General features: G+C 43.1%; 1 protein-coding gene across 1 annotated transcript; it reads right to left on the bottom strand.

Moving 5' to 3' along the window:
- Nucleotides 1-12,177: 12,177 nt before the first annotated feature.
- LOC148542304 (lysozyme C, kidney isozyme-like) lies at nt 12,178-21,671 on the bottom strand. Its single transcript, XM_088469064.1, has 4 exons — nt 21,536-21,671; nt 18,647-18,805; nt 14,918-14,996; nt 12,178-12,244 (listed from the first exon to the last, which is right to left on the bottom strand). Exons 1-4 carry the CDS (start codon nt 21,669-21,671, stop codon nt 12,178-12,180), a joined length of 441 nt encoding a protein of 146 aa, XP_088325190.1.
- Nucleotides 21,672-25,249: the final 3,578 nt, after the last annotated feature.

Here is a 25,249-nt window from a genome sequence, read left to right as displayed (position 1 = left end):
GATAGGGTCGAGTCCTGGGTATTTTGAAATTTGTTAAATTAACGAGAATGTGCACCCCCCCCCCCCCCGCAGTGCTTACCACATTGCGCCAGACCTGCTTAGGCAAAAATGTTGCTATCCGGCACCTTTGAAAAGCCACCATTTAGTATGTAGACCCCGGGAGTCGTATGTACAAGGGTTATAGTTTTCACATAAACGCTCATTTATAAAAAGTAAAACCTCCTCTCGATATGAATTTAATAACTCAAGATTTGTGTTAGAAATATAAACACTTTTTAATTTCTTCTCCTTATTTCTTTTCTGACAAAGACGGAATTAGTGAGATTTTTTCCCACTTTTTTAAACCTCAGATCAGCGCCATTCACCTGAGTTCCATCAGTAGGACCCCTGAATCAGAAGAATCGCAGGCTGGCCAGAGTAGTTCTGGATGAAGTGACCGGACACTGGGCCTCGTTCAGATTTGGGAATAGATTAAGAAAGAGCCGGTAACTGTGCACCTTGGTAACACCGTGCTGCGCTGCAGGTGGGGCAGATGTATAATGTGCAGAGATGTAAATGTGAGAGGGGCGTGTATTAACTCACATCTAAATTACAGTATAAAAATAAAGCTGTCCAGTATTTGTGAGCTATATGCAACAGCAGCCAGTATTCACCCTGCATGCAGAATAAATATGTATTTATACCCCTGGTACTGCAGCATGGATTGTCCAGGAGCGCAGGTACTTGCTCTTTTTTGACCTCAGAATCAGCCCCAATGTCCATTGGCACTGAGCATACTTACATACAGTGTCAGACTTGTGCATGGAGGGCCCACTAGGGAATGCAGTTTTAGGGGCCCAAGCGTAAGGGATGTAGCCAGCCACCTGAGGGGGTTTGGGGTGCCACCACAGAGTGACTTGGCCAACCATTAGAGAAGACATGCAATGAACAGGGGCCCTTTATAAAGGAGAGGACAGGGGTGTGTCAGGAACACCACCTTTAATTGGTAAGAGGGCTAATCTTGGTGTCATTTCCATAGAAACACAGCAAGCCCCCAAGTTCATCCTGCTCCACCAAGTTACTGACCCATAGAGGATGAGGTCTGGCCTTCAGGTAGTAGAGCCCACTGGGGATTTCACCCGACACCTGTGGTCCAGTCTGACCCTGCTTACATAGTAACGTGTAGTAGCCAGCAGGTCTGAGCAAACAGCAGGTAGGTGAATGTAGATCAAACCGGGCTGGCCAAAGACAATAAACTTTTCCCCGCATGGTGCCTTCATCCTGAGCAGTAACATTGTTTGGCCATTTAGGGGCCCATTTGTCAATGGGTTTTATCATACGCAACAAGTTTTAAAACTCACTGCGTATGATAATGGTGCTCCAGCCAATCAGCTCCCAACTGTCACATTTCAAACAGATGACGTTACAATGATACAGGGTTATAACTGGAGTTTAAATCCCATATATCCTTTCTTCACAGGTAAAACTTTCTTCACCGTATACATCTGAGGTTTTGTTTTCTCTCATACTACACTTTTCGCACCCCAAGAAAGTTTGTTTGTCTGCAACTGTGATCCTGTCTCCAAAGTATACCTTACCCCCCTTCTTCCCAATCCCACTTACCCAGTATGTCTGCCCATTTCCACCTAGTGTTCTTTCTCTTTATTCTGTATTTTTCCAATGTATGTTACACTTCCATGAATGGCTCATCCTGCCCACTGTAACCTATGTAGTGCACCCCAAATGGCTGCCTCCCCTGGTACTTTCAAGGGCTGGATAAACAAGCCGCTGAACTATTTATGCAGTTGGTATCTTGTAAGCAACTGTTTATTTTATCCTTGTAGGTCTTATTTCCATGTATTGCTTATCCCACATTGTAACCAATGTAGTACACCAACATGGCTGCCTCCCCTGGTGCTCTATTGTGTATATCGGACAATGATTGGGTCTGATAATTCTACAAGGATCTCACAGAGTATTTTTTTATCTTCCCCTTTATGTGACATTTCTTCCAGGCATTGCCTATTCTGCCCACTGTAATCCTATGTAGTGCATCTAAAATGGCTGCCTCACCTGGATTCTTTGTGGATAGGATGAATGACCATTGGAACTGATGACCCAAAATGGCTACTGTGTCTTTGTACTATATACATGGTTTCTGTATTTCATGAATATCTAGACATATGCAATATGTTCACTGTTTCTGTTTTTTTTCTTAAAATCTAAATGTCTATATTATGTTCATAGTATCTGTTTAGTGTCATGAGTCTGTTGAAGCTGGATTATTGGCTGAGACAAGATCAGTTTAAAATTGAATCGCAGCGACACCATCTTGCGACTGGCCGCAAGATGCTATTTTGCGAAATGGCCGCCTAAGCACCATTTTAGATAAACTCACATTTTAGTACATGTGGCGATAATACCATTAGCAACATGCGAATGCATCTGTGACCATCACCATAGGTTACGGCGTTTCACCAAAAGCCTATTTCATTACTTTACGTATTATAAAGGATATATTCCAGAAATGGCTTTACAGTATTGCATTAGAGCAAGTGGCCAGGTGACAACTGGCTTGTGTAGATAAGCTTCCTGGATAGTGTTTGCTCTCACTACGGGTGGTCCGGCTAGAATACATTAGCAAGCTTCCTGCAATGACATGATTTCAAAGGCTAGAGTGTCACCTTAGGTCTATCTCTTGTAGCTGGGATATTTTGCATTTTCACACAAGAGACTAAGAGAATAAAGAGTTTTTTTTCCTTTGAACACAGGAAAGGTGGGGGCCTGCTGACAGAGGACATGTAGAACTATCTGGCCCAGCATGTTACGCTGCTAAGATGTCAGAGTCAAGTGCACCCATCTTCATACACACATTAATACGTCTTTATATCAAACCCCGAATACTCACACATTACATATTCACACATAAGGTTTAATAAGCTTTAAAGTATATGATTTAAGTTGGTTCAGTTAGTTTAAATGCTGTGAAATAAAGATATTTGATAACTTAGGTTCTGTACATGATAAGAAAGCAGTGTTTGGGTCCGTACTGATTTCAACAGAATTCCGGTACTATCGGTGTGGAGATCGCATCGTGCATTCGCAAGTTATGGATCGCAGAACTTACAAGCAACAAAATGTTTTATTTCATGAACAACTGTTAGGATGTTACAGAGGGCATGACTAGAAAGATCCCCAGCTGTTAGAGGCAGGGAGAGTCTATTTGAACCAGCCTGTTAAATGTGCTGTAACATATGCTTCTCCTCTGGGAACCAATGACATCAGCAAGAAACTTCCCCATTGTCCTGTTTATTCTGGGGGGGTATAAATATGTGTGCCCGAACATTAGTTTTTAGTCTTCGTGCTGAATGCTGTATGACTGGGGGTCTCTTACTGATGCCTATCTCCGTGTCCGGAAGCGCTGCCTATGTATACTGTACTTGGGTCTGTATTATTTCCTTTTACGCCTAAATTGTGTATAGATCAATTGCGTGTAACTGTCTGAACTTTTACCTGAATAACACTTGTGCTTTGGAACCACAGATTCCACGTCTAAGTCTTTATTTGCGGTCTGACTGCGTACGCAAATTAGCGTTATTCTTAGAGGTTTATAGGAAGGGTTCTAGAAGGTATAGGCAAGGGAATATAGAGGTTCTGATCCAGTTTCGTTAAGTCCTAGTAGAAATAAGCACTATATTAAAAATATATATATATTATTAAATATTATTTCTAATGAGCAATTAATAATATTTATTTTCTGTGTCCTATATCCTTGCAGCATGGGAGTGGTAATTGGTCCGTCAGTTGTCTTACACAATCAGACACTTGTAACTAAATTTATCCTAATGGGATTTGCATATTTCTCCAACAAGTCAATCATCTTTGTTGTCATTCTGTCCATCTTTCTTGTGACTGTGATTGGGAACAGTCTCATCATTTTGGCAGTTTGACTGAACCTTCATCTACACACCCCCATGTATTTCTTCTTATCGAACCTTTCCTTCCTGGAGATGGGTTACACGTCCACTACCATACCTAATATACTCTCTGGGATATTAAGGCAGAGCAATGTCATCTCATTCAGAGGCTGCATCGTCCAAGTCTACTTATTCACACTCTGCACCACCACCGAATTCGTTCTCCTGGCTGTCATGGCTTGTGACCGCTATGTGGCAATCTGCGGGCCTTAATAGCATGGTGTGTGCCTACCTGGCAGCCTTTGCCTGGCTGTGTGGCATTCTAAACTCAACGATCAACACATTTGTCACCTCGCACCTCCATTTCTGTGGCCCTAATGTAATAGACCAACTGAATTGTGAGGTCCAACCTCTCATATGTCTATCCTGCCCCAGCACTCATCTGATTAATACACTAGACATAATAGCAGCTGCCGTGTTTGGAGTATGCTGTCTCCTCTTCATCCTCACAACCTACATTTTCATCTTGGCAGCCATCTTTAGAATGCCCTGCAGGGCCAGCAGGCAGAAGACCTTCTCCACGTGTGCCTCTCATGTCACCGTTGTCATCCTTTACTTTGGATTTCTCACCTTTGTTTATCTTTTGCCTGATAATAGTTCTTCCCAGACACTAAATTCTGCAGTCTCCATGATTTATTCTACGGTGACTCCCCTGCTCAATCCCATCATATACAGCCTGAGGAACCAGCAGGTTATAGAAGCTCTGAAGAACGTAATGGCTCTAAGACACAATTGCTGTTAAAAGTTGTGCTGTGCATAATCTCTTTCAGCTACACGTACAGCTTATGTTTTTTCACTCTACAATTTAGGATCTAAAAATATTGGTTTTGACAAACACTTCACTTTTTTTTCTTTAATTTCTTTTGCAAGCCTCGGTTACCAGTGGCGTAGCTAAGGCTCTATGGAGCACCTTCCACACTGAGCATATGTACTGGTTATGCCCCAGGAGGAAGGTGCCAGAGGGCGCCGAAACAGCTGTCGGGCTTCCTCTCACTATGCTGCTATATCGGTTCACGATGAATGGTCACTGATAAGTACCTTTTTGGATATACACTGTCTAGCACTTTTGCACTTTAGTGAACTGATATCATGTTATCTTTAACTATTTTTTGATATGGAATTATAACACTTTTTTGTTGCATTGAACATTGGTGTGCTGGTGTACCAGTTTGTTCTGGTTTTTCTTCTATATGCAACATATGACCAAGCACCCAGAATTATATAAAAAAGAAGGTTTGAGTGTGCAGGACTTGTAAGAAATTTTATATATATATAGATAGATAGACAGATAGATAGATAGATAGATAGATAGATAGATAGATAGATAGATAGGTAGATAGATATAGATATCCAAAGTAGGTGGCACTCACGGGACTTGTATAGGAAAACAATCCTGTTGGATTGTTTTCCTATACCAGTCCCATGAGTGCCTCCTACTTTGGAAATATCTATGACTTTATGATTTGGGGGGCACGTTATACTTGCACTATAGTCGAGTGCCGAACTTGGTTCTTTCTGTATATATACTGTATATATATATATATATATATATATAGATATATAGAGCCCCATCCCCACAACCAACCCTGAATTGTATATGTGAGTATGGTTGACTGAATACATCCTACTGTAGCCCCCACAGTTAGCTGCTGAATTTCCTTCCTGAGATCATGACACTTAAGCTTAATCTACAACTTCCACATACAAGAAATATACATTCCCTTATATAAGACATGCTGCTTTATATTTCCAAGTTGGTTTCTTGGTATGAACATATGATTTTTTTAAATAATAATTTTATATGTATGTGTGTTAAAAAAATATTTTATTTATTTAATGTTGTTGTTGTTGTTTTTTTTAACCCCCTGTCATTCAAAGTGTCATATAATTAATTGGAAACATGATGTGGCTGGTCCTATTAACGTTAACCAGAATGCTGTTAGTTCCCTGTCAGTCCAATGAAGGCACCGAGAAGCTTGTTATGGTGCCTGGAGTTTCACCAGGCAAAGTGCAGTGGGGGCCTGGGAGAGTGCTTACACAAACTATTGATTATGGAGTTGATTATGATGATTGTCACGTGGATGCGCCTATGGTAGACTTAAGTTTGTAAGTTTGCATGTATCATAAACTGTATGCAACTCATAATTCAGATGTGATAATGTAAGTGTACAGACCCATCTTAGCTCATTCACAAACCTGGCTGGAGATCTTTATGTTCAAATCTAAATCAGCCTATATTTATGTTATAATATTAATAACACTGATGATGATGATAATAATAATAATAGCAATAATGTTAATAATAATAAAAATAATGACGATAAGAAAAAAATATGTAAATAATGATGATAATAAAATAATAATACCAATAATGATGATGATAAAATATTAACAATAATAATAGTAATAAAAACAACAATGATGATGATGATAGTAATAATATTATTATTATTAATACTAATAATAATAACATTGATAATAATATTAATAATAATGAAAATAATAAAATTTCTTTATTTAAATAGTCAAATCAAAGTTACTTTATCTGTGCTCAGTATTTTGAAATACTCCAAATTTTTGGAGATTTTTTTATTTGAATGTAAATCCTTTCTTCTTTAAAAAAATATTTTAAGTTATTTTTTGTCAATCTCTTGGTGGTAAAGATTCTCTTGATTGCATATATGGAACATATGATATGTTGTAGAGATACATGAATTATACTATCTCATCTTTTAAATGCTATACCTTACCAACATTAATTAATAAGTAAGGCAGTTAGGAGTTGCTCATAGTATACTTTCATAGTTATTGGATAGTATGTCTCATGTCCAAATTTTCTTGATTGATTCATAAATAAATGAAGCCACATTGGAATCTTTTGCACCCAATAAAATATATTGTAATAAAGATAATAAAAGCAGAAAAGAACATGTGAAACAGTACATTACTTTACACTTTCCCAATCTGTGGAGCAAGTTGTCACATTTCTCTATATGTTTGTCACATATTGTTTTGAGAGCTGGATGTAGGTTAATTTGTGACAAAATTAACTGCAATCTGTGTCAACTTTGTCATGCTGCGCATGCCCAAAACCTGTTATTTTCATATGTGTGCAAGGAGAAGCATTTTTGTGGGCGGGTAGGGGGGTGGCTGTACAAACGCAGATGTTCCCTTAGGAACACCTGGCGTTTGTAGGTGGGGTTACTGACATCACTAGTGGACTTCCTGGGGTTACTGACATCACTAGTGGACTTCCTGCTCTATTAGAGCAGGAAGTCCACTCGGGCTTGCCGCAGCCGAGACCCTATCCCAGGGTCTCGTTGCAAGCCTGATTGTCGCGATAATCGTGACGGTCTCCAGCCCGCTCGCACAAGCTGTGGGTGGACACCCACAGCTTTGCGAGCAGCCTGGAAACAAAAAAAAGTGCCCACAGACCCTGCAAGCTGCCTGCGGCAGCGAGCGGGTCTGGATCAGACCCGCTTTTACCTTCATAATTTAACTTTTTTTTTCCTCAGAAAATGTTGCCAGTGATCATACTCACACAAAAGCTGCATGCTTTAGATTGCAAGCTCTTGTTAGCAGTGTACAAAAAATATAACTGACTATATGCTTAAATAATAATAATTATTATTATTATTTAGTTTTTTGTTGTGAAAGAATACAATATTAATTAAATTATAAAATATTTTTTATTTATTTAATGTTTTTTTTTTTAAATCAATTAACTGGGATTTAATTCATATTTTTTTAAGTCTAAGTTTAGAGAAAGGTATAATTATGTAGAAAATTGATTTCAAAAATCAAATAATTGAATGAAAATGCAGAACATAGACTGGACACAGAACTCACCTTCTTGACGCATCAGCCCTTCCGACAATCCTTGTGAGAGTTGTCCATGGTCCTAGCTGGGACAGGATTTATATTTTGGCTGGTCAGTAGGGAGCTACGCTCCCCATTCTACTATGATTTCCTGTTATGCCTTTTGGCATGTTTCCATATTGCCATTACACAAGTACGTATTTCATTTTAATCATTATATTTTCTGACTTATAATTATTCTGTGCCAAGTCAATTTTCTAAGAGTACCGGGCTGCAATGTATAATTATAATCAATGTAAATACACAGAGGGTATGCAACACGCAAGCAATAACTAACAGCTTGAAACGTTTTATCCCAAAGGTTGACATGAGGTGCACTAAATGTTAATTTCCCCAATGTGTTTCACACAAAATTAGCAACAAACGAACTTTACTTAATGTCATATATTTTAGTATTTGCACGCTGTGGTGTTTATGTGTTGATATTAATTGTTCCAGGGACTGTTCTAGATTGTGAAAACAGAATATAATGATGATGATCACAGCAGTTTGCAAGTTCTTTCTTTACAGACTACAGGGAGACAATGGGCCTGATTTTAAGTGGCAAAGTTTATGTAGTTGTGTGTTTTTGGTACTACAACTACAGCACATGCGTTACACAAAGTGCATGTACAAAAGGAGCTGTTGTGTTTGAGATGCACGGTATTAGAAATATCTTCGGAAAAGTGATGAGCGTACCTAGGCGGTGGCTGGGAGGTAGTTTAGCGCACACAGAGAGTTGTTCCGTCTTATGGGTGTGTATGTGAAAGTGGTTGCGTACACAGACGCTCGACCGCTCACATAGGAGGCCGTACAGGGCCGGATTAAGGCTTGTGGGGCCCTGGGGCAACTAAGTTGTGTGGGCCCCCACCAAGCCACATGGAGCCTACCCCCCCCTCCCCGCCACACGTTAAAAATGCGCACACACATATAATATACATGTAGCAAACATACACACTAACACACGCATATACAGTATACACAAGCATATACAGTATACACACACATAAACACTAACACATATACATACACAATATACAGTTCACACACTACCACATACATGCACACTAACATACACAGTATACACACACTAACACAAACTATATATACAATAACACATACACATATATACACATAAACACATACATACACATATATAAATAATAAAACAGTACATATACACATACATTCTATGCAGCTGCTGATCACTTCATTAGGCCATGCCCCCTTGCGCTGTAATGCCGCTATTCGAGGGTCATATGGGGGAGGGGCTTGTTGTGTTGGCTCCACCCCCATTTAGGTAACGGTAAGGAGGATTGGTCCGTCGGGGGGGTTTCTAGGTACTGAGAACCCCCCTTGCGTGCTCTAGTGGTGGGGGCCTCTCTGTGTGTGGGGGCCCTGGGACGACCGCCCCTGTCGCCCTCCCCTTAATCCGGCCCAGCGTACACGGACAGAGAAACTTCACCTGCCATAGTGCTGTTGCAAGTTTCAAAACTTTCAATGGTGCGACCAATAGTGGCTTCTAAACTAGAGATGTGCTCTGAGCCCTGTGTGTTTGTTATGGTTTGGATCTGGATTTATCTTTGTGTTTTGGTTTTGCAAAACCTCCCTCAAGTGTTTTGGTTTTGGATCTGGGTTTTTAAAAAAAAAAAATTGATAAAATGTTTTTAAAAACAGCTAAGATCATGTAAATTTTTGCAATCCAAAACCCAAAATTTGGATTTAAAATCTGAATTCCGAACTGGGGGGAAGATCAGAACCGCCTTTTGGATCTGTCCAGATTCATGAAATTCAGGCGGATTCCGAATTCTGGAGAACCAAACCGCACGTCTCTAGTCTAAACAGGCAACAATAGGTATTTCAATGTCTGCAAGCGAATAGTGGCAATAATAAATTCTATTTCTCGGATCTCAAACACATAAACTAATAAATGGGCCCCTTATTCCTCAATAAGCTTTTATGCCTCACCCACACTTGCCGACTTACTGGATGCTCCCTCCGGGAGTGGGCAGCCAAGTCCGCTCAGCAGGGTGGGGGCATGTCATAGCGAAGTGGGCGGGGAGTGCCGCAGTTTTGAGCTGCTGAAGGTTGTGCAGATTCAAATGACGGCTCTTTCATAGATTTATGAGAACTTGAATAGTGCCTGTGCCTAGTTAGTCTATGTGTAAAATACAGCACAGTCACATGTTAAGGTTGGGAAAGGTGGAAGAAATGTGGAATTGTCTGATAAACACCTAAAACTCTTGGCCAAAGGCCTGGGGGCAGCAGCATACAGATGAAGGGGCTTCCTCTGTGGGAATGGGGTCTACTATAGGTGAAACTAATAACTAGCCTGGATTTAGGTGTCTATTTCAAGGATTGTTGCCAGGCTGTACAGCAATATCCTGTGGTGCAATTAAGGAAGACTGGTGTCCTCTGAATCAGAGAGAAAGCAGAAGTAATTAATTATAGCAACAATACTTGTACAGCTGTTGCTCAAATCGCGCCAAATAGCCCTGGTCCCCGGTGGCCGAGCATCGTTCTTGCTCAAAGTGTGCATTTCATTCACATAAATAAAACAACTGGGAGAGGCAAAACTACATTGTTGGTATACACTGTTCAATGTGATGTGCAACCTTAGTACATCGATGTGCGACTGAATCTGTGTAAGAAGGGCTCCGATGCAAGCGGTCGAGGCTTTTCCTCATTTCAGCTTCCATTGTGCTTCAGCTGCGACCTTGTACGTGTTTAAAACTAATTACTGTGCGGTTAACGTCGCAACCCAGCGTCTGTAGTACACTGTGAGCAGCTTTTCACTGCATCTGCGATGCAAACAAGATGCGTTACTCCTCCCATAGCAACCAATCAAACTGTACTTATCATTTACCTAATGCCCAGGGCCGGCTCTTGGGGCATTCCACCAGTGTGGTTGAAGAGGGGCACCATTCCCATAGAGGGTGCACCTCTCCCAATATCCCGAATTCTCATTTTTCGGGCACTGTCTTGATGTTCCACCCGCGGGTCGAAGTATTTTGTGGGTGGTCGGGAGGTCGGGGACCCCCACCGCTGCAGCTATGCTTTGCTAAGCAGAGCGTGATGGTGCCGTGAAAGCTGAATGGGCATCCATTCAGTGCAGGGAGATGGCTGGGGGCAGCCCAGCTGCTGATGGAGTGTTGGGCTTGCCGCCAGACTGACGTGGTACGGGGAAGTCTTCCATACGGGCACACCCCATAAGTAGCGTTATCTAGGGGGCATGGTCTTTTGAAATTAAGCCACACCCCCTTTTGGATGCTAGCGGCTTTGCCTCGCACGTGTAAGTTACAGGCACCATCCCGTTGTGGCACAAAGTGCTGCTCCGCCTGTAGCCCGTCCTGCTCGCACTTTCTAGAACAGGGGTGGGTAATCAGTGGCCCTCCAGCTGCTGTTGAACTACATATTCCAGCATACCCTGCAACAGTTCCGGCATGGCCAAATAGCAAAACTGTGATAGGTCATGCTGGGATGTGTAGTTCCACAACAGCTGAAAGGCTGCTTATTGTCCATGCTTGTTCTGGAAAATAATAGTTAGAATCTGATTGGTTGCTATGGGCAACACCTCCACTTCTAAAAACCTACACTTTAGTAAATAAACCCCCTAGGTGTATGAGGACACATATGTATGTTTACAAAAAACAACTAAAAGAAGAGTGGGCACTGTTGTTTACCTTAATGGCTGCCTCTAGGATAGTCATGAGAGTGATCACAATATATTCTTTTTAAAACATGTTTTAAAATTTGCTCTATACACGCCCCTAACGTTTATGCAGCCTCATAGGGGTGATGTAAACTACCTGTGAATTATTTATGTGTAGCCAAGAAGGAAGCCCCATCCACCTCTTAAGCCCCCCATGCCACCATACCCATAGCATATAGGTGACAAAAACTCCAAATATGTCTTGTTTTAATACCATTGAAAACATCAACATGTGAAAGGATTGTAACAGTATACTATACTAAAGATCTATTACGAGATGGATGATCTAATGTATGGATGTGTTTGGTGAAGGTTGATACATCAAGTACTTGTGAGAAGCAAAAAATATATTTGTTCATCTCCAGATATTTACATACATTTTAACCTGTACTTCCTAAATGTACATCTTAGTGTAGTGTAACAATGTTTTTTGCGTGGTTCGTATTTTTATTAGTCTACCTCCAGTTCTCAGCATTCATCATTCCTATTTAACTGTTCACGAAAAAAAATAAGAGAGTAACTGCATAGTATTGTTTTCATGAAATATATTCCCATCAGTCACTATAAAAAAATATTCATCAATCAGCAGGTGGTTTTTGTGGAGATGAAACTGAAACGTAAAGGCACCGTGATGGGGTCTGACCATCCTCCTCACACATCACATCCACTGACGAAGTCGCTCATATCCGTGTTCTTGCAGTAGTTGTTCCATGCCACCCTTCAGAGAATTACATTAATTAGTAAGTGACAATGAAGTGTTCTATCAAGTCTTATTATTTTCTTTTGACAGGCCGATGGAGGTGTCCTCTACTGACTATAGAGTTCTTTGCAATCCATACCCTATCCATATTGAATGTAAATGATTCATATTATATATTTCAATTATATTCATTTTAAATATTAAACAAGCATTGATCATCTTTAAATACTCTGCCCCACATCCTCTTAGATCTGCTTTTAACCATCTCCCACTTCTGCAACCCACCTTTTGACCTTTAAAATACTCTCTGAAAGTGCACTTCTTTACTAGAGCTACCCTACTTCCATCTACTGCACACATTGGTTCTCAGTCACTGCTGTCCCAATCTTCACTTTGACTCGCCTCACTCTTCCTGTCTCAGCACTGACCTTTTTCCTCTAGATTAAAGGCTCTAATAAGCGGGGCCCTTGCTACACTTTGTTTTCACATTTGCACTTACTTTGTCTACCTTCTAGGTCCCTGTTTTTCCACTGCCTGCCACAAAAGACTAAAGTATTCAATGTTTCAGAAGAATAGACTGAAATTCTGATATGTTGGTTACAATAAATTGTCTTCAAGATGTAAAGTGACGCTCGTTTCATACAGAAGATATATAGATGGATGGATCTGATAGGATGGACTAGATAGGGATAGATATACAGATAGATAGATAGATAGATAGGAGATAGATAGATAGATAGATAGATAGATAGATAGATAGATATGAGATAGATAGATATGAGATAGATAGATAGATATGAGATAGATAGATAGATATTAGATAGATAGATCGATAGATAGGTAGATATGAGATAGATAGATAGATAGATAGATAGATAGATAGATACATAGATATATATGAGATTGATAGATAGATATGAGATAGATATGAGATAGATAGATAGATACAATAGGATGGATCTGATAGGGATAGATAGATAGATAGACAGACAGACAGATAGATAGATAGATAGATAGATAGATAGATAGATATGAGATAGATATAAGATAGATAGATAGATAGATAGATAGATAGATAGGTAGATAGATATGAGATAGATAGATAGATAGATAGGTATGAGATAGATTGGTAGATCGATAGATTGGTAGATCGATAGATAGATATGAGATAGATAGATAGATGAGATAGATAGATAGATAGATAGATACATAGATAGATATGAGATTGATAGATAGATAGATATGAGATAGATAGATATGAGATAGATAGATAGATATGAGATAGATAGATAGATACATAGATAGATATGAAATTGATAGATGAGATACATAGATAGACAGATAGATAGATAGATAGATAGATAGATAGATATGAGATTGATAGATAGATAGATAGATAGATATGAGAGAGAGAGATAGACAGATAGACAGATAGATAGATATGATATATATAGATAGATAGATATGAGATAGAAAGATAGATAGATAGATATGAGATAGATAGATATGAGATAGATAGATAGATAAATAGATATGAGGTAGATATGAGATAGATAGATATGAGGTAGATATGAGAAAGATAGATAGATATGAGATAGATAGATATGAGATAGATAGATAGATATGAGATAGATAGATAAATAGATAGATATGAGATAGATAGATAGATAGATAGATAGATAGATAGATAGGTATGAGATAGATTGGTAGATCGATAGATTGGTAGATCGATAGATAGATAGATATGAGATAGATAGATAGATAGATACATAGATAGATATGAGATTGATAGATAGATATGAGATAGATATGAGATAGATAGATAGATAGATAGATAGATAGATAGATAGATAGATAGATAGATACAATAGGATGGATCTGATAGGGATAGATAGATAGACAGACAGATAGATAGATAGATAGATAGATAGATAGATAGATAGATAGATATGAGATAGATAGATATATAGATAGATAGATATGAGATAGATAGATAGATAGATAGATATGAGATAGATAGATAGGTATGAGATAGATTGGTAGATCGATAGATTGGTAGATCGATAGATAGATATGAGATAGATGAGATAGATAGATAGATAGATAGATACATAGATAGATATGAGATTGATAGATAGATATGAGATAGATATGAGATAGATAGATAGATAGATATGAGATAGATAGATAGATATGAGATAGATAGATAGATAGATAGATACATAGATACATAGATACATAGATAGATATGAAATTGATAGATGAGATACATAGATATATAGATAGATAGATAGATAGATAGATAGATAGATATGAGATTGATAGATAGATAGATAGATAGACAGACAGATAGATAGATAGATAGATATGAGAGAGAGAGAGAGATAGACAGATAGATAGATATATAGATAGATAGATAGATAGATAGATAGAGAGATAGATATGATATAGATAGATAGAGAGATAGATAGATATGAGATAGAAAGATAGATAGATAGATAGATAGATATGAGATAGATAGATATGAGATAGAAAGATAGATAGATAGATAGATATGAGATAGATAGATAGATAGATATGAGGTAGATATGAGATAGATAGATAGATAGATAGATAGATAGATAGATAGATAGATATGCCAAATGTATTATGACAAAAAGGCTTTGGAACTTAAAAGAATGTGAGACTTACCAGCCGCCCATGCCATTGGGGTCTTGGACGACTCTTTTGGCACATGTGATGTCATCACTGATGCTGTCATCCATCAAACCTTGGAGAGAATATCATTAAAAATATGTATGTGCTTGGATTAAATCTGAATGTGGTTAATGCATAGAAAATTAAGTTACTGTGTAATGCTTTCCTATGCACACTAGGGGGAGACATTTTAGGGCTGAACATGTTAGAAGTAGTGCGCACTTGCGCTGCCTCCTCCCGGTACCCTGATATGGTAGGCTGACTCGGCGGTCACTAGGTCCTGTAGGGCCAGTTAGGCAAGTCCGACCTCTGACATGTGCTATTGCGCAGGTGCAGCATCTCTGCGCGTCTTTAGTCCCCATGGGGATGGTCAGATACAAGATACTCACAACATACAAAACCATACAGAGTCGAGTGTACACTGTACCACCACCGCTAGTGTGTAGGGCACCAGTGCTACCACCCGTCCGTGTATTTGCTGCAATCATGCCTGGTGCACCACAACGCCCAGCGACACCCTGAGCTCCAGGCTGCAGTTACTTATATATTCTGCATGCAGCTGATACACCTGTGATATCACTGTGTCATATGCTACATGTTGTTCTACGCGATTCAATAAATCTAAGAACTGGTTAAGCTGCACCACATGCGGGCTAATCGCCACCAGCGCCAACACCTGCGTTACATATGTAACACCACATGCACCAAAGTGAATTATACCCTGGTTTAATTATTATCTGTAAGACTACTACTCCCAGCACGTCTGCTCGCGTTCATATTGAAAGTCACAACCCTGTCACCCAGTACACTATCACAGCTTACACTGCTAATAGTCAGGGCCGGATTAAGGCTTGCTGGAGCCACGGGGCAACTAAGTTGTGGGGGCCCCTACTGATAAAATGTACACGGCCCCCGCAGCCACTCCTAAGCCCTTTTCCTACAGAGAGAGAGAGAGAGGGATGGGGAGGGAGAGAGGAGAAAGACATAGGGCTCTATTTATTAGTTAATATTATTTTTAGTATCACCTATAGTTATTACAGGGCAATTGGAGTAGAATTCGTAAAATTCTACTCCAACCCCTAAGTATCACTTATTTTTAGTAAGCAGATCGCATTTCCCATCATTGTAATGGGAAATGTGATCCGACCAAAGTTACTAAAAATAAATTGTAAAAAAATACCGGGGAAAGCCCTGTGATAATAATGCCACCTGGAGTTGGCGTTATCCAGGGTCTCCCACGGTTACTGGACTCATGCCCTGCTCTAACGGGGAGAGCAGAGCCGGGAGCCGGCCCCAGTGATCAGATGTGTGGTCTAAACAGACCACATACTGATCACTGCTAAACAGACCGCATGCTGATCTCCGGTCAGCTGCTCTCCCATGCTGCACTGCAGCCCGGTCATCAGGTGATCGGGTCCCAGTGCAGTATGGGATATCACCTGACCGGAGGTCATGGAAGACATCACCGGAGCCCGGATCATGCAGGTAAGTGTAATTAAGGGAGAGGGGGGTTGCGGGGGGGAGGAGGGTCGCGGGGGGGGGGGTCCGCGATCGTTCAGGCGGGGCTTAATGACTGGGGTGGGGCTTAGCGCCAAGGGAGGTTAGCATCAGCGGCTGGTCGGCGCATGAGCGGGGCACTATTCACGGTATTTATTTGTGAAAATATCGTGACTAGAGTGCGGAGGGGATTCGCAGGGACAGAGCTTTCTCGCAAGCTCTGTCTCTGCAAGGGATTTGTAGTAAATCCCTGTGATATTGCCATTCGCAAAGGTGCGAATTCAGTCGGTAATATCACACTACAATCTGCATTACCAATGCGGATTGTAGTAAATAGAGCCCAAAGAGAGGAGTAGAGAGACAGAGGGAGGGAAACAGAGGCCCTGATTCAGAGCCGGACTCTCTGACGGACGTTCGCTCTGAATCAGGGCCGGCCTTCTATTTTTTTAGAGTGGCCTCCTGGCCGCTCGAATAGCTGTGGGTGACCACCCAAAGCTTTAGCGAGCGGCCAGGAAGATGGTCGCGATGGTCAAGTCCCATGTGAACGCCTCCATCTTTGCAGCCACGCCCCCGGCCTGCCCACCAAAGGGGGCGTGCTGTCACTCAACATCGACAGCACGCCCCCTTTGGTACGAGACCCGGAGCAACAGTTTGCCCGTCGCTATCCGGGTCTCGCGCTTGCGCACGACGGAGCCGGCTCCGTCGTGCGCATGCACACTCGGCCACCATCGACCCACTTGCGAGCGCATAGCGCTCGCGAGCGGGTCTGAATCAGGCCCAGAGAATGAGACAGTGAGCACACACACTACCTGTAGCTTCATTATGTTCCTGACACGGGTGCCTCTACACAACATTGGGTCGATGGGCAATGACTGACAATATCTAATCCCCACCCCCCCTGCGCTGATAATGCTGCGATTCGCAGGTATATGGGTAGGGGGCGGGGCCTAATACTGTGACATTCACACCTGGTGAGCATATCATGGCATTAGGCCCCTACCCATACACTTGCGAATCGCAGCATTATCAGCGCGGGGGGCGGGGCGGCGAGATGTCAGTCATTAGCCGGCCACCCGCTGTAGTGTAGAGGTGGAGAAAAGCTGTCTCCGTCTTGAAAGGCTTCAATCAAAAGTCCACCTGGTGGGGGCCCACAATGTGTGGGGGCCCCTGGACGACCGCCCCGTCCGCCCAGCCTATAATCCGGCCCTGCTAATAGAACAAGCGTTAATGAGATTCAGACATTAGGCAGCATCGACGTACCTTTTGAATGGATTGGCTGCATTGATCAGTGAAAGATTATGGGTTAGGGGGCCATATTATTCCTGTATTTCATATGCAATTTAGCATATAACAAACAAGCACATACTGTAGTTTATGTCTAGCAAGTAGGGGAGCCCATCGGATTCTATAGAAGCATCACATTCCAGTGCTTAGTACATATGAGTAATGCGGTAAAACCGCCGAAAACTGCATTTTCAGGGGTTTTACCGCATTTTTGAGCTTAGTACATCCCATCCATAGCCAATGAACACAGGGCCTGATTGCAATCCGGACGCAAAGTCGATGTCTTACGGAGATTTAGTGATTTGCCACAAAGAGGAGTTACTTGCAAAATGACTGACAGGTAGTCGGCGTTTGGGGGAGGTAACGGGGTTGCGGCTACAGAAACTCAGGAGTGTCAGGTCTGTTTAAACACGTTTTTCTGAGTTAGCCACTGCGATCCTGCTCTCAGCTGGAGAGCCCTCTGCGGGCCAGGAGAGCTTCTCTGTTTGAGACAGGTCAGCCTTACTCAGAAGGCTGATACGCGCCCGATCTACGTCGATGTTTCTGATGTTTACGTTACTGCACGTTATCAGACGCATCTGAGAAGGCAGCAGTGGTCGTCCTTATGCTCATGTAAGCTTCTGAGTCATTAGCCTTTATTCGCAATTGCGGAGCGAGTGAAATCGCAAATGCCCACATCTCTGATGACGACGACGGTCAAGTTCATGCTGCCCTGTGGTGCGTTAGATGTAAGGCTGGGTAATTAAAAACATTTTTTTTGTTTTTTGTTTTTTTTAAATTCTGTTCATGTTCAGTTAACAGTAAAATAAAGGGTCAAAAATTAAAATAGATCTAGCTTTGGGGTTTTTGTTGGTTACAAACTATAAGATGTGGTGTGATATATACATCTGTCTGGGGGAAGAGTGCTGTTTATATCCCAGGTAAATAATGAAAGTTACTCACTGCTACAGCTGACGCTACAAGCGCTCACTGCCCCAGAGGTATTGCCATCATTACACCACCAGTAGCTGTTGATCTGGAAGATCCCATAGTCGCGGCTCCAGCCGTTGTCATACATGGCGTTGGTGGTGTAGCGACTCTCATAGTAAGCCATACACATCCCTTTAATGCAAAAAATAAAAATAAAAAAACATTATCAAACATCAGCAATGACATAGGAGTCCAAGGGGGTCTATTTACTAAGCTGTGTTAGGAGATAAAGTGAACGGTGATAAGGTACCAGCCAATCAGCTCCTAACTGCCATGTCATAGGCTGTGTTTGAAAAATGACAGATGGGAGCTGATTGGCTGGCACCTTATCACTTTTTCACTCTGTCTCCTAACACTGCTTAGTAAATAGACCCCTCTGTGTCTCAGAGGTCTAATACGTCAGTAACATTTGCAGAGGACACTACGGTAGCTGGTCTGATTGGTTGTGGGGACAAAGGCCCTGATTCAGAGCCGGACGCTCTGACCAGAGCGCTCGCTCTGAATCAGGGCCCACCTCCATAATTATGGAGCGTCCTCCTGGATGCTCGTATAGCTGTGGGTCACCACCCACAGCATATACGAGCGTGCAGATTGATAGTCGCAATGGTCTTGACCATCGCGACCATCGCCACTGCGAGCCGAAGCCTGCAGTTGAGTTTCTCAACCGCAAGGCCCGGAGTGATTTTAGCTCTATCAGAGCCAAAATCAGTCCCACTGACATCACTAGTGATGTCAGTGGGGCCGACTTCTGACGGTAGGCGTTCCCTTGGGAACGCCTCCGTCTGGGAGGCACGCCCCCGGCACGCCCACCAAAGGGGGCGTGCTGTCAATCAACATCGACAGCACGCCCCCTTTGATCAGACACAACGAGCGAAGGAAAGTCCTTCGCTCGTCGCGTCTTGCGCATGCGCACGACGGAGCTCCCTCCGTCGTGCGCATGCGCAGTGCACACCATTGACCCACTTGCGAGCGGACAGCCGCTCGCGAGTGGGTCTGAATCAGGCCCAAAGTTAGTTATAGGGAAGAGGTAGGGCTTCTTGTTAAGTGGGGAGAAGATAAACACTTAGAGCCGTATTCAATTTGAAGCGTTAAGTCCGGATCCGCGTTAAGTTACCGGCGATGACGTCATTATCGCCTGTTTTGGTTTTACCCCATATTCAATTTGAAAGACTTTCTGCCTCAATGCAATGTAATAGGCGGAAAAAAGTGCAGAATTGGGGTTTTGGGGTGCAATGTTTCGGGAACCCCCGTGCAGCCTTCAGACAGTCCCCCAAAGGTAATCTGTATCAAAAAATTACAAAAAAAAACAAACTTAAGGACACTCCAAAAATTGACTTTGAAAAACGGGGCGGAAAAAAAAATGTTGGGGTACAAACTCAAAAACTAGTGAACTTGACTTTGGGGGGTCCCCAAGCATGCCCCAGGTGTTTTTTTGATTGCAGGTGTTTGCGGCAGGTGGATTTTTCACGATTTTTTCAACTTCAATTTTTCAACTTTAAATATGCTGACCCCCATTTTCAAGTACCCCAAATTTGCTGGGATAAGTTATTTTCGGGAAAAAATACTCCTAAATACTATTCTGCATCAGGTATATAAAAAACGCTATTTAGCAGCTATTGAGCCCATTTGAAAAACACCAAATACCTTCAGCAAGCCAAATCGGGAGGTACCATAGTGAACCCCCATGTCAGAGCATCATTTGGGGGGTGGCAGGCTGATTTCCCCAAAAATTACAGTACTTTCCGCTTGTTACAGTATCGCCGGGTGCCGTTTACACGTACTTTGAAATGGAATACGGGGTACAGCGGGCGCGCACGCAATACTTTAACGCCTACAAAACAGGCGAAGTCGGCGTTAAGTCCGTGCCGCGTTAACTTAACGTGGCTTGGCTCAAATTGAATATGGCTCTTTGTCTTTAAATGGCAGGGAAACCAAGGAGGTAAAAATAGTTTCTACGGCGTGGTACGAGAATTGCTCGCTCTCTGATCGTAAATCTATGGCCAGGGGTGGTTAAACCGGCTGAGAGAACCATTGGTCAATCTTAGCCCCAGTCCGGAGGACATTTTTGCTAGGAGAAGCTTATTAAAAGCCAATAAGATCATGGCTGATCCTAGTCATCCATGTCACTCCCTAATTTTTCTTAACAGTTGCTGAAAGCAATGTGCTGGAGGAAGATGGTGAAGTTGTTCATGTAACCACTATAAGTATTGTGCTGGAGGAAGATGGTGAAGTTGTGCATGTAACCACTATGAGTATTGTGCTGGAGGAAGATGGTGAAGTTGTGCGTGTAACCACTATGAGTATTGTGCTGGAGGAAGAGGCATGGGTGCTGAGAGGGAAGTGTGGGGTGGGGGGGAGTATAGAATACCCAGTCCTGCGCAAGGCCCCAGTTAGCTGGGCAGGCGGAGTAGTAATGCTTCCACCCTGTTCAGCCCAAGCTACCATGAGTGGGAATGGCCACAGCCTCACTAATGGCCATATCCCAACTAAAGCACCGGAGACCGCTTGATGTCTCAGGAGCCCTGGTAAGAGGAATGGAATAATGTAATGTCTGGAACTCAACAGTTTTTTTGACTCAACATATATTTCTCACTCCACTGGTTTATTACGAGGCCCTTATGGTCGCAAATGCCACACCTACTCCATAGCCGGAGCAGAGGAGAGTAGCCAGGAAAGGGAACGCTACACTACTTCCTGACATAGTAAGTCTTACCGCAGCAGGACAGAGTCACAGGAACATTCCGTATTGTCTAGATTAATTTGGGGGTAATTTCCAAGAACATAAGTTTAATGTTACTACACAGACCTAGGCAAAGATCAGGAGAGACAATTACAGAACAGGGAACATGTCACCATACATACAGTTAGGCAGGCTGTAGCCGTTGTACCCATCCAGGCCGGCATTCTTCAAAGTTACGGCCAGCTCACATTTCTCGAACACCTTGGCTTCACTGGCCACAAAGAACGCAAGGAAGATCAGGCAACATACAGCCTTCATGACGCCGGTTACTGCCTTGGCTTGAAGAGATGCAACACTGAATGGTCCTAAGCAGACTTTATAGGGACAGGTTCGTTTGTACACACATCAATGTCAGACTAAATAAACCATTAACCTATACAACATAGATATACACGCTTCCAGATAACATGCAGGTGATAAACTATATAAACTTGGAAATAAGCCAGAAGACAATTTTCCATTTATGCTATGGGTAAGTGGCAACTTTTATCAGACCCTTAAACAGTACGTGGCTAGTGGCTAGTACGTTCAGATACTGGGCTGGGAACGGCTAGTACGCTTAGATACTGGGCTGGGAACAGCTAGTACTCTCAGATAAAGAGCTGGAACCAGCTAGTTCACTCAGATACTGGCTGGAACCGATTAGTACTCTCAGATACTGGGCTGGAACTGGTTATGCACATATACTGGTCTGGAACCAGCTAGTACTCTCAGATACCAGGCTGGAACCGGCTATTACTCAGATACCGGGCTGGAACTGGCTAGTACTCTCAGATACCGGGATGGAACCGGCTAGTACTCAGAAACCGGTCTGGAACCGGCTAGTACTCTCAGATACCAGGCTGGAATCGGCTAGTACTCTCAGATACCGGGCTGAAACCAGCTAGTACTCTCAGATACCTGGCTGGAACCGGCTTGTACGCTCAGATACCGGGCTGGAACTGGCTAGTACTCTCAGATACTGGGCTGGAACTGGCTAGTACCCTCAGATACCAGGCTGGAACCGGCTAGTACTCTCAGATACCAGGCTGGAACCGGCTAGTGCTCTCAGATACCGGGCTGGAACTGGCTAGTACTCTCAGATACCGGGCTGGAACCAGCTAGTACTCTCAGATACCGGGCTGGAACCGGCTAGTACTCAGATACTGGGCTGGAACCAGCTAGTACTCTCAGATATCGGGCTGGAACCAGCTAGTACCCTCAGATACCGGGCTGGAACTGGCTAGTACTCTCAGATACCGGGCTGGAACCTGCTAGTACTCTCAGATACCGGGCTGGAACTGGCTAGTACTCTCAGATACCGGGCTGGAACCGGCTAGTACTCTCAGATACCGGGCTGGAACTGGCTAGTACTCTCAGATACCGGGCTGGAACTGGCTAGTACTCTCAGATATCAGGCTGGAACTCGCTAGTACTCTCAGATACCAGGCTGGAACCGGCTAGTGCTCTCAGATACCGGGCTGGAACTGGCTAGTACTCTCAGATACCGGGCTGGAACCGGCTAGTACTCTCAGATACCGGGCTGGAACCGGCTAGTACTCTCAGATACCGGGCTGGAACCGGCTAGTACTCTCAGATACCGGGCTGGAACCAGCTAGTACCCTCAGATACCGGGCTGGAACCAGCTAGTACCCTCAGATACCGGGCTGGAACTGGCTAGTACTCTCAGATACCAGGCTGGAACTGGCTAGTACTCTCAGATACCAGGCTGGAACCGGCTAGTGCTCTCAGATACCGGGCTGGAACTGGCTAGTACTCTCAGATACCGGGCTGGAACCGGCTAGTACTCTCAGATACCGGGCTGGAACCAGCTAGTACCCTCAGATACTGGGCTGGAACCAGCTAGTACTCTCAGATACCGGGCTGGAACCAGCTAGTACCCTCAGATACCAGGCTGGAACTGGCTAGTACTCTCAGATATCAGGCTGGAACTGGCTAGTACTCTCAGATACCAGGCTGGAACCGGCTAGTGCTCTCAGATACCGGGCTGGAACTGGCTAGTACTCTCAGATACCGGGCTGGAACCAGCTAGTACTCTCAGATACCGGGCTGGAACCAGCTAGTACTCTCAGATACCGGGCTGGAACTGGTTCTGCTCAGATGCCTGGCCGGGACCGGCTACTATGCTAATATACCGGCGCAGACCCTAGCCTTATCCCTCCCGGAATACAGGGGCGACACGCCCCCATTTCTAGGAACTGTGGCCGGCCACGTCCCCACTCCGCCACACAAACGCCGCAGCATGAATATCGCAGAACTCATTTTGCACATGCCCTAAACCATCGGAGATGTGCGCTAATCATCAGGTTAGCGTACATCTCTGAATCAGGCCCCATGTGCGCTAAATGTAACTGTATATTGAAATATGAACATATCTGGGGACCTCGGAGCAATTCTTTATATGGTATTTGGGATGTACTGTATATGCTGCTACTTTGGGGTGGGCGGCCGACAGGACCGACAGGTGAAAGCTACATGTTATTATTATTTACTTTATTCACTTTTTCTGTACTAAATTTATACTGTGTCTTGGTCATGATATACTCATTGCGTCTGATTACTTGTTGTCCATTGCTTTACATATACAAGTGGAGAGAGATAAAGTACAAACCAATCAGTTCCTGTCATTTTACAAGGAGTTGTTTGAAAATCGACAGTTAGGAGCTGATTGGTTGGTGCTTTATCTCTCTACACTTTATCTCCCTCGAAGCTTTTATAAATCTTGCCCTATTTATTGTATTTGTATGCTTTTATCAGCTATGGTGTTGTTTTATAAATAAACTGTTTCTTGGGACACACCATGGAACATGCAGGGAGTGGGGCGCCAGCGGGCAGTAGCCCCTACGACTTTGCATAGTACAGCTTGGCACATGTTATACTCCTTCATGCCAACCAGGGAGTCGGTTACCTTTATCACTTTGGGGTCTATTTACTAAGCAGGGTTAGGAGACAGAGGGCCTGATTCAGAGCCGGTTGCTATTAGCGCTCGCTCGTTCAGAAAAAGGGGGTGGCTATTCAAAGGAACCGTTCGCTCTTTGCGGTCGTTTTTTTTTATAAAAACGCCCCCTGGCCGCTCGCATCCTACGTCATGTCCGCTATTTATTAGATTAATCGAGTACATCGACCAGCGTATGAACTGCTCGCTATTCTTGTGGTTGGTTTTTCCTACCACAAATTTGCGAGCAGTTCTGACTATAAAATAACCCAGTGACATGGTCAGTGACGCTGCTGTATTAATTATGCACACGCATTAAACGCCCATTTTGACCTTTAAGCACGCCTGCATTCTGATCTCCACTCCCCGTTTTCAAGCACCTTCCCCTGTTACCACCCACATACGCCTCCTCCTGTCACTCATATTAGCAGGCATTCGCTATTTAGCGAACAAACGATTTTCGGCCGCACTGACTGGTTCGCGCATGCGTATTACGATCCGTACGCATGCGCAGTTGGGCAAACATCGCTCGGAACGAACGAGCGGCCGCTTACGAGCGGCTCTGAATCAGGCCCAGAGTGAAAAGTGATAAGAAAGTGATAAGATGCCAGCCAATCCCAACTGTCATCTCACAGGCTGTGTTTGAAAAATGACAGTTGGGAGCTGATTGGCTGGCACCTTATCACTTTCTTATCACTTTTCACTCTGTCTCCTAACACTGCTTAGTAACTAGACCCCTTAAACCTGTGCTGCAAATTTCCACATTCCAAAGCAAACGTGCCCGGGTACCAGCTCTACAGGGCAAATCACCCCGATAGATTTATTAGACCACAGGCCCTGATTCAGAGCCGGACGCTCTGAATCAGGGCGCTTTTTTTTTTTTTGAGCGTCCTCCTGGCCG

Source organism: Taudactylus pleione, unplaced genomic scaffold (genome assembly GCF_031769625.1).
Source record: "Taudactylus pleione unplaced genomic scaffold, aTauple2 ptg000013l, whole genome shotgun sequence".
Taxonomy (NCBI): Eukaryota; Metazoa; Chordata; class Amphibia; order Anura; family Myobatrachidae; genus Taudactylus; species Taudactylus pleione.
Note: the sequence above shows the minus strand (reverse complement) of the source record. Positions and strands in the feature narration are given on the sequence as shown.

Coding starts and splice junctions, on each gene's coding strand:
- LOC148542304 (XM_088469064.1), bottom strand. CDS start 21,671: ATGAAGGCTGTATGTTGCCTGATCTTCCTTGCGTTCTTTGTGGCCAGT. Junction 18,806..21,535: donor CGGCTACAGCCTGCCTAACT/GTATGTATGGTG, acceptor TTTGCATTAAAG/GGATGTGTATGGCTTACTAT. Junction 14,997..18,646: donor TTGTAGCGTCAGCTGTAGCA/GTGAGTAACTTT, acceptor ATTCTCTCCAAG/GTTTGATGGATGACAGCATC.